Here is a 10,658-nt window from a genome sequence, read left to right as displayed (position 1 = left end):
TTTAGATTCCATATATCTGTGTTAGCATATGGTATTTGTTTTTCTCTTTCTGACTTACTTCACTCTCTATGACAGACTCTAGGTCCATCCACCTCACTACAAATAACTCAATTTCGTTTTTTTAATGGCTGAGTAATATTCCACTGTATATATGTGCCACATCTTCTTTATCCATTCATCTGCCGATGGACACTGAGGTTGCTTCCATGTCCTGGTTATTGTAAATAGAGCTGCAATGAATATTGTGGTACATGATTTGTCTCATCTTTGATGATGGTCTGTTTCCCCTACTGGGCTGGAAGCCCTGTGGGGAAGGTAAGAGCCCTGTGAGTCTTGTTCACAGCTGTATCCCTAGAGTCATTGCACATGACCTGGCACAGAGAAGCTGCTCTTTTGTTGTAAGAGTGAATGAATGAATGAATGCCTTTTATGGTCTCTCCTTGGCTGCCACCCATCCCTTTCCTTCTCTGGCCACCTATGTTCTGCTGTCCTAGAAAGATGAAAGAACAGCTTGGTCCCTGCTTTGAGGTCCTTTAGCACTTCCAAGCCTTCCTCCCACTCACGCTTTGGATTTGCTCATTTCCACAGACTTCACTTTTAGAACAGGGCATGGGCTGGCAGCCTGCAGCTGGTGGTTAAAGGCTGGACTTTTCCTGTGGGTGGGCTCACTTCCAGACCAGACTGGAAGTTCCCTGAGGGCAGGGACTCTGCTTGGCACAGAGTCAGGTGAAAAAGCTTTGCTGAATGTGGGAACCAATGGACACAGTTGGAAGGCAAGCTGCTCCAAGCTGTGGCTGACTGCTGAGCTCTAGGTCATGGGAGGCATCCACGGTGAAGAGCCCTTGCTTCCGAGATACCCAAATGGGGAATTTCTTCTTGTGGGCAGGTGTTATGATGGGCCCTTATACAGTTTACAGTCCTGGGGGATGGATGGGGGAAGTGGGGACAAACAAGCACTGAAGAGGCAGGAGGGCAGTGGCCCTCAGAGGCAGCAAGGTGCAAAGGAATGGGCTGCTTGACTTTAAGCAGTGGATGGATATCTGGTGGTGGGCAGGGAGGGCCTGAGGCAGAATAGCGTCCTGGCGGGTTTGGATGGTCCTTCCCCCTCCCTCACCTCATCACCTAGCAAGGGTCCCCTCTCCAAAGTGGCTGCTCTGGGGCCTCCAGCACCAGCCCCTGAGAGCATCCCAACCCTCCTCTGAACTAGGCCTGCCTTGTTCTGGGCTGCGTGGTCACCTCTGTCACTGGCTCACTGTGTGACCTTTGGTGAGTTGTGCCTCTTCTCACAGTCATCTCTGTTCTGAGCCTTGACTTCCAAATTAGACATATGTTTCCAGATGGGTAGGCTGAGCCCCCAGAAAGGGCTAGGGTTTGATGAGTTCCTTGGAAGGGATTCTGTAGTATCTTTCCTCCCTCCCACCTGCCTTGGAAGGGCCCCAAATAACATTACTGGGTGAGGCACAGGGCAAGGAAATAGCTTTTTCCCAGTCTCAGTTCCTTCTTCCTTATAGCTGGGGTAACAGTGCCCCTGGGTGCTGCAGGCTGTAGAGGGAGAGGCAGAAAGGTGGATGGGTGAGTGGTCATCCCACTCACCCATGAGTGGCCAAGATTCTGCCATCAGGCTGAATTTTCTTCCAGCAACATCCAGCAACTTCTGGTTCCCACCAGAATGTTCTCCATGGAGACCAAGAACTTGGCTGATTCCTGGAACAGTCCCGCACTCATTTTACACATGGAGAAGCCAGGTCCACAGAGAACACAAGACTGGTCCAACAGCAGGTGGCAGGTGATCTGAAGCTTCTAGGCCCCCAGCACCAGGAAGCCTGGCTCCTCAATGGAGCCGCTGGAGCCCTGGCCTGGGTGTGGCCACACAGCAGCCCAGGCGAGGCTGCCCGGTGCCCGGTGCCGGTGCCGGTGCCGGTGCGGGAGCACAGTGGGCCTTTGTGCTAGGAGGGCACCACCCCCTGGCCGGCCCCACCCCGCTTGAGGGAGAGTGCTTATCTACCCGCCCACCTCCCCGCCAAAGCTCTGCCAGCTCCTCCTCGTTGTGCACTCAGAGCTGCTCCCCGACGGCGCAGCGCTGGGGCTCCTGCAAGACAGAACTGCTGCCAGACTTCAAGGGTCCCCTCCCCGGGACTGATCATTAACCCGGAGACCATATAAGGAGCGAGCGGCCTGGGCTGGAGGGACGCATTGCGGGCCGCCGTCATGGACAGTAGCACCTGGAGCCCCGCGACCACTGCCACCCCCGAGCCCCTCAAGGCCTACGAGCGCATCCGCAATGCGGCCGACATCTCTGTCATCGTCGTCTACTTCGTGGTGGTGATGGCTGTCGGGCTGTGGGTATGTAGGGGTCCTGAAACGCGGGCTGAGGGGGCAAGGGCCAAGGGGAGGGAGGAGGGGGCACACGGAGGAGCCACCGCCTTGGTGAACTGCAAGGAGGGGAAGGTGGGCTGAAGGGTGTGTGGAGCCGAGTGGAAATGACTTGGAAATGTTTGAGAGGAGTTCAGGGGGCACCGTGTGAGGTGAGGGGCCAAGCAAGGGTGAGCAGAAGTGGGGGTGCTGGCCAGTGCCTGAGGAGGCTCCCCCACCCCGGCTCTGTGAGCAGAGAAGGAGAGTGAGAGACTGAAGAGGCTGGGGGCTGGGGGTGTGAGGGGCAGGAGAGGACCAGCTGGTAGCTGCAGGAAGGATCCCAGGGCTTGGGAAATGAGCCCCAGGAAGGTGACTACTGTCCTGTCTCTTAGTCATCCCGTTTCAGAGGGGAAAGAAGCAGGGTAGATCCAGAAGGACCCCAGCCTCTGCCAGCTGCAGGTGCTGTGGGGCAGCCCAAGGCAGAGGGGCTGCCCTGCGTCCCCCACCTGGGAGAGGTCTTGTGCCCTGGGATCTAGGAGCTGGAGTGAGTGAGAGCTGAAAAGCTGGGCCCAGGAAGAGGAGGAGGAGGAGGAGGAAGACTGGAGGGTGGCCTGGTGCTGGGGAGGGGGAAATGCATGTGGCTCCCTTTTGGGACTATGGGGACACACCAAACCAGAGAAACTTGTTCTTAGCAGTCTTGAACTTGGAAATTTCACTTGTGACAGACACCAGCACACCTAGCAACTGGAAGAGAGGTATTTTTAAGTGTGAACATATTCCAGTCACTCTCAAAGACTTTCATGGGGGGCCGCAGACCAGGAGGCTGGGGTGCTAGCAGGTGGTTGAAGTCTTTTGACTTAGAGGAGAGGAGGGTGGGCATTAACCCCTTCGTGGCCAAGAGGTTTTTTTTAAGAGATAAAAGGAAGTGTTGATTTTTAAAAAGAAAAAAATAATTGTAGAAACCAGATGTGACTGAAAGCCTAAAGTGTCACAAGGAATCTGTGTGGCTGATTCTTGCTCAGTACTCTCAGCTTCCCAGACATGGTGGAGAGTCCAGCCAGGAGCCAGGGTTCTCAGGTTTAGCACTGGCTTTGACACATTCCAGCCTTGCGATGTTGGTAACCCCACTCAGTCTCAGTTTATTCAAATGTGCAATGGGTACAATCTTACCTGTTCTTATGACACCCCACATGGCTGTGAGGATCTGCAGAGATGTATCTGAAAGCTCCTTATGGACTCTAGGAGTCTTTTTTAGTACTATTATCGTTTGCCCTCCAGGATATGAGCCAGGCCCTGAATGATTTTTCTCCTTTTAAGTAAAATGGGCAAAAGTTGTCAGTTGGGTCGGACATCTTCAAAAAAAGCCACAAGGAGGGCAGGAATACTAATCCCCACTTTACAGAATGAAAAACTGAAGCCCCAGGTGGTTGTGATTTGCCTAAGGTTGCAATACATGGAACTCGGGTCTCTTGACTCTCGTTTTTCCATGACACCATGTGCTTTGCCACCTTGCCTGCCTTCCTCCCCCCACCCCAGCTTGTAAGTGCTGCAGGCAAGATGGGAATCCATCATCTGCTAGATGTGCTGTACTGCCTGTTTCCCAGATGATTGCTGATAATCTCTGTTCCCCTAACCAATCTCATTTTAGCCCTACCAGTCCTGATGATTACGGTGTTTACATTTTTCAAATATCTGTGAATTAGTATCACTTGTCTTGTTAAATGCTACTTAATAAGCCTGCTAGTGTTTGTCTACATTTAGTCTTCCCTCATTAGTCAGTGCCTCTAAACCCTGATCATATAATGTGCTGGATTTCTTCCAGTTTACATTCCTCTTTTTCTATTGGAGTGTCAAGAGTGGCTTGGTTCGGGGACAGGCATCCTGACTCCTGCATGATCCCTGGGCTGCAGAGACAGAGTGATCCAGGCCCTCTGTCACCATCGCCATCTCTTCCAATGTTGTTTTGTTCAGTTTTATCCTTTTCCAATGCTGCCTCATCCAATCATATTTGGGCTTGAGTTTATTATTTCTTTAGGGTATAGTTCCATTTTTCTTTCACCACCTCTCAGTTTGTTTCTGGGGGGATTTTGTATCCTTTTAGGCTGAATCTCTGACTTTATTCCTTCTGGAAGACTTCATTAAGATATCCTAAAACCCTTTGTGCCAGGGGTTGTTAAACTACAGCCCATGGGCCAAATCTGACCCACAGCCTATTTTTGTACAGCTCACAAGTTAAGAATTTTTTTTTTTAACACTTCTAAGGGGTTGGAAAAAAACAAAACCAAACAAGAAGAATATGCAGTGGAGCTCATATGTATCACACAAAGCCTAAACTATTTACTACCCGACCCTTTAAAAAAATAATTAATTAATATTTTGGCTGTGCTGTGTCTTCGTTGCTGTGCGCAGGCTTTCTCTAGTTGTGGTGAGTGGGGGCTACTCTTCGTTGTGGTGCGTGGGCTTCTCATCGTGGTGGCTTCTCTTGTTGTGGAGCATGGGCTCTAGGAGTGTGGGCTCAGTAGTTGTGGCTTGCAGGCTCTAGAGCGCAGGCTCAGTGTGGCGCACGGGCTTAGCTGCTCCATGGCATGTGGGATCTCCCCGGACCAGGGCTTGAATCCATGTCCCCTGCATTGGCAGGTGGATTCTCAACCACTGCACCACCAGGGAAGTCCCCGACCCTTTTTCTTAACAGAAAAAAATTTACTGACCCCTGCCTTATGCAATCATTTGCATTAATAGCATCATTGGATGCCTGAGTCTTAATGGCCCCTGGGGGAGCCAAACCTTTCCATTTTACAGGTGAGGATCAGAGAGGGTGACCAGAAGTCACTCAGATGAATCAGCCCCAGAGGACCAGAACCCAGGTCTTATGAGGCCAAAGGCAATGCTCTTTCTACTGTCTCACCCTTCCCCCTCCCTAAGGCACTGTCCTTTCTGGGAATACCCTCTCCATTGTACTTATCACAACTTGCACTGCTGTGACAGTGTCCCGGTGGTGCTGAGTTTCTTTTTCCTCATGTATTTTCATAAAGTGAGGGCCTAAGTTTATCGCATTAAACCCTCTTCATCCTATTCTCAAGTCTCTTGTTTAAACCACTTGACAAAATCATCTTGACAAATTATTAGCACTTCACTTGAATACTTCCAGCAGAAACTTACCCCAGTGGTGCTATTTCCATCTCTGGACAGTTCTGATGGTGAGGAAACTCTTCCTGGTACTGAGCTCAGGTCTGACGTCCTGGAGCTTCTCCCAAACATCACATTGTACACCTTAAATATATACAATTTTTATTTGTCAAATATATCCCAATAAAGCTGGAAAAATTTTGTAATTTGGTAACACAAAGTAAAAAAGTTGTAAGGGCTGTGAATGAGGTATAGATGGAGTTTGCTAGGAGAGAGAGATTATTTTTTGGGGGGGTTGGTGGGGAGGCTGTAGGGGAGGAGGTGTGGGGTAGTGTCTGGTAAGGTTTCATGGGGAAGGTAGTGTTTGAGGGGCCTTGAAGGATGGGTATGCAGGAGATGAGGGTATGGACATTCCATAGGGAAAGCCTCTGTATAGATACACCTCTCCTCACCTTTTATCCATCCCCGATATCTTTGCTGAATTGTCCAGCTTCCTAACTAGCCTTTACTCTAACATTCTTTCTCTAAGCTCTTCATTTCTGAGACCAACTTGGAAGTGTTATGTCTGGGCCCCATACCCTCTTTTCCTGTCCCTCCAACCATGCCTGGAGGGTATCAACCTGCTTCGACTTCAGAATGACCTTCAGAATGGTCTTTCCCTGACCAACTGCCAGAGCCTGATTCCTTGGAACTTTTTTTTGTTTCAGCCCTAGCTACCTCCCCTGCTCCTTGGGGCTGTTGGTCCCCTTGCTATTCCCAGAAAAACCACTACAGAGGCCCTAAGGCTATGACCTATGGAAGGCTCTCTGCCAGGAGTCCAGAAAGATCTGAGCCATGCTCTCCTTGGCACTGCCTAGCGCACAGGGGGCTCAACAAATCTGTGTTAATTGTCTGTCAAATATAGGTTCCTGCCTCCATCTTCTGAGCTTCAAGGAAGTAAGGAATGTGGAAGTGTTTCAGAAAGTGAAGTGGGTTGAAGAAAGTGCAAGTATATGGGGGATGGGGGTGATCCTCTTGGCTGGCAAGGTTACTCTGTTCTAGTTTTCTATTAAATTTTTGACACTTCCTCCCCAGGCCATGTTTTCCACTAATCGTGGGACTGTTGGAGGCTTCTTCCTGGCAGGACGAAGTATGGTGTGGTGGCCGGTAAGTTTTCTCTGAAATACTATTTGCTGAACCACAATATTCCCCATAGGAGGCCATTTTCTTGTTGGCTTTGGGTGATGGTTATTCTTTCTTCTTGCCTTAGATCCCTGATAATGGGTCACCTGCTCTCCAGGTCTTTGGGCACCCTTAATGTCTTGCAGTAAGGGAATAGCCTTTAAATAAATAACACTTGGAAGTTTTTCAAGGGATAAACAGAGGAAAGACTTCACAAGGAGGACAGCGTGGAGAAGCAAAAAGAGCACGCAGTCCGAGGTGATCTTGGGCAAGTCTGAGATTCCACTTCTCTTTCTATAAAATGGGAGTTGGTAATATTTGCCTTCCAGGAGTATGATGAGAAGCGGAGACTGCTTGTGGGGTGGAAACTCAATAAATAGTAGCTCTTTTGCTACCTTTTTGCTACTTTAAGACCCACAGAGGAGAGACTTTATCTCTCCTACCTCAGGAGCCTAACACAGTGCCTGATACACAGGAGGCCCTCAATAAACATTTGTAGAGTGGCTGGAGAAGGAGCCCCCTACTGTCCCCAGTTACAGTTTTCCTCATCTCTTGGTGGATTTTGTATTTTGTATAAACGTGAGGTGTTTTCCCTGACACTTGCACATAGCCAGAAGTATCCCAATCAAAGGACGTGTGCATGGGTGGAAGAGAAACTGGAAGGGCCCTTCCATCCTAACAGCACAGGGCTCTGCTGGGTTATCAGTCAGCCCAAATGATTATTTCAATCCAGAGTTCTCATCGAAACTACTGGTTGACCAGATTGGCCAAATTGTGAAATTCTTTGGGTGTAAGATACAAGCAGGACTGACTGGTGAAAGGGGCAGGGGTAATGAAGTGTACATACAATGAGAAGAGAGCGACAGCTATGGAGGAAGAGAAGCAAGAAAGTGGAGACTGTCACTGTCGTATACACAGAACAGAGGGAAGGTAGGAGGAAATCATGCCACTTCCTGCACTTGGCCTTTGATCAGCTATTTGGGGATGGATTTTAATATCTGGCATCTTCACAGTTGCTAATGTTATCCCTGAAGTCATTTCTGCTTTACCCTTGGCCAAGAATACTGAGCAGATGCTGACTTCTGTGGTGGGTCCCTCATGGTGGTCTCTCCTGACACATTTTATCTTCTCATGCTTTGGACTTTGGTGCTTTCCTAAAAGCTGGTGTTGGATAGGCAGCTCTGATCACAAAGTTCAAGGCAAGGTTGGAGTAGTTCCTCTAGAACTGCCCTGTCCAATATGGTAGCCACTAATCACATTGGCTTTTTAAATTGAAATTAAAATAAGATAAAAAATTTGTTTCCTCAGTCACACTAGCCATATTTCAAGTGCTTAATAGCTACATGTAGATGGTAGCCACCATATTGGACACTGCAGATCTAGAACATTTCCATCATTTTAGAAAGTTCTATTGGACAGTGCTGCTGTACAGATTTCACAGCCAAGGCTGGCATGAAATCTCAGTGGACTTGAGATTTTCTGAATTAGAAAACTGAATAGGACCTTGAAGTTTACTTTAGTTGTTTGGAAACCAGTGTACCCCCACCCCATCTAATGCTTCAATGCCCCCAAGAGTAAGCGTGCCATCCAGGCTGTTCATCCAGCCTTGGTTTGCATCCTGACCTCTTTTCTCTTCCTTCCTCCCTCTTTAACAGGAAACTCATATCTCTTCATGTAAACTTTCTAGGTCTGATTTATTGGGGATAAGGCCTTAGCTTCCAATCTCTGGATCTTGGAGAAGCCAACAAGAAGGCAGAGGCATGGGGCAGAACCACCCGTAGGAGATATACATTTTGGGCTAGGCCTGGGAACATATCACATCTTAACCGGGGATGATGTCTTTCTTCCTGATGGCACCTGGGTTTGGATCTGGGCTGAGAGTTGGGTGATGAGAGGATTAGCCACACCCAAAACAGGTAAGGTTCAATGGTTCATGTGGGGTTTCCGGTGGGTGTTGTTTTCCTTACTCATGTCTCGGATTATTCTAACCAACAGAGAAACATGGCATCATTCCGCTTTTGTGCAGAAGTCCCTGCTTCCTTGATGAGGCTGAAATTTGACTTTTCTTCCTCCAACAACAGTTTCCATCTAAGGCTTCACGAGATTACGTTAATGGTTCATAAACCTGCCCATGTATGTGAGTCACCTGGATGTGCTTCCTAAAAATACAGATTCCTGGGCTTCACTCCAGACCTACTAGATGAAAAAACCTTGGAAGAGGGCCCCAAGAATCTGCATTTAAAAAAAGCTTCCCAGGTGCTTTTGATGATCAGGCAGGCTTGATAATCACTGGTTTGGGTAGACTCTTCTCTATCTGGTCAGATTTACCGAGAATATCAACATCTATTAGGGATCCTGGCAAGGGGGATTCTTGAATGGGGGTACAATGACCTCTAAGTCCCTCCCAACTCTGAAAATGCTCTAATTCTAGAAAATTCTAGAGTAGAATGAGTATGGGCTTTGAAGTCAGCTCATCTGACCTGCCTCATTTACTAGTTGTATGACCTTGGGGAAGTCACTGAACTTCCCTGAGCTTCAGTTTCTCCCTCTATAAAATAGAATAATATGTACTTTGGAGGGTTCTTGTCAGGATTAAATGAGATTATGCATGTGCAGCACTCAGCACTGTGCTTGGCAGGTGCTCAGTAAATGGGAACGTTAACAAATGGAAGGAAGGTTAAGAGCGTCAGGGCATCTTACCCCTAAGATGCCCTGACATTCTTAACCTTCCTTCCATTTGTTAATGTTCACAGACCTACTAAAGAATGGACTTGAGGATATGGGGAGGGGGAAGGGTAAGCTGTGACAAAGTGCGAGAGTGGCATGGACATATATACACTACCAAACGTAAAATAGATAGCTAGTGGGAAGCAGCCGCATAGCACAGGGAGATCAGCTCGGTGGTTTGTGACCACCTAGAGGGGTGGGATAGGGAGGGTGGGAGGGAGGGAGACACAAGAGGGAAGAGATGTGGGAACATATGTATATGTATAACTGATTCACTTTGTTATAAAGCAGAAACTAACACACCATTGCAAAGCAATTATACTCCAATAAAGATGTTAAAAAAAAAAAAGAGTGTCAGGGCAACGCCCCAGCTGGCACTTGTCTGGTGCCCAGTAAATGGAAGCTAGCATTTATGTGAAGATATTGCTACCACATCACTTAAATTTAACTTTCACATTGTGTGAGTATATGAACACGATTTATATGTAATTTATTTATACTACTGTAAGTCATCAATTCCAGCTACACATTGACCGCATTTTTACAGTTCTGAGATTGACTGTGTCTGACAGTTAGTGGCATGCCATACTTTAAGTGGCAATGTTTTTTCTTCTTCGTGCTCCGTGGTATGTTTTACAATAGTTGTTTTTGATTCAGTAAAGTACGGTTATATTCTAAGGTAGTAGTTTTTATCTTTTATTTTTTTTTACATCTTTATTGGAGTATAATTGCTTTACATTCTGTATTTTCTTTCTTTTTTTTTTTTTGGCCACGGGGCATGCGGGGTCGTAGTTCCCTGACCAGAGATAGAACCCGTGTCCCCTGCAGTGGAAGTGCGGAGTCTTAACCACTGGACTGCCAGGGAATTCACAAAACTATGCTTCTAAATTTCCCTTTGGATTGAAATACAAAGTCAGTTTAAGCCTGTCATCAGTCTATAAGTTTATAACCAGAATATCTGTCCTCAAATGTGCTGGCCCAAGGAGGACATCACAGGGGCCACAGGCTCTTGGAGCTGACATTTCTCTCAGCCTCCAAGGGGACACTTTACCTCCTTCCTCTGCCTTTAGCCCTGTTGCTTTGTGCTGTAGGGTGCGTGAGCAACCAGAGAAACTTCGGAAAGATAGTCCCAGGGGATTTTTAGGAGGAAAGGACTTGTATTGACCTTGGATTGATACACCTGAGGCCCCGAGGGCTTGGATAGTCACCCATGAGAAAAGCAGGTGGAAATCAGAGCTCATAAAATCTGAAAGAAGATTGGATAAAGGAGACGCCAGTTGGGGGGCATTCCT

At 47.8% G+C, this 10,658-nt stretch overlaps 1 protein-coding gene across 4 annotated transcripts in view; it reads left to right on the top strand.

Annotated features, from left to right (window-relative positions):
• Positions 1–2,204: 2,204 nt before the first annotated feature.
• SLC5A1 (solute carrier family 5 member 1) overlaps positions 2,205–10,658 on the top strand; it is a 57,137-nt gene continuing 48,683 nt past the window's right edge. For 3 of the 4 annotated variants that reach the window (XM_007453151.1, XM_007453152.1, XM_007453153.1), the window contains exons 1-2: positions 2,209–2,343; positions 6,553–6,624. In XM_007453151.1, the coding sequence (XP_007453213.1) occupies positions 2,209–2,343; positions 6,553–6,624 (207 nt within the window). Of the gene's footprint in view, positions 2,344–6,552; positions 6,625–10,658 lie in introns of all 4 variants that reach the window. The other variant, XM_007453150.1, reaches the window with a different exon arrangement.

This window comes from Lipotes vexillifer, unplaced genomic scaffold (assembly GCF_000442215.2).
Source record: "Lipotes vexillifer unplaced genomic scaffold, Lipotes_vexillifer_v1.1 scaffold1197, whole genome shotgun sequence".
Lineage (NCBI taxonomy): Eukaryota > Metazoa > Chordata > Mammalia > Artiodactyla > Lipotidae > Lipotes > Lipotes vexillifer.
The sequence above is the reverse complement of the archived record's forward strand: the minus strand, read 5'-3'. Positions and strand labels throughout refer to the sequence as shown.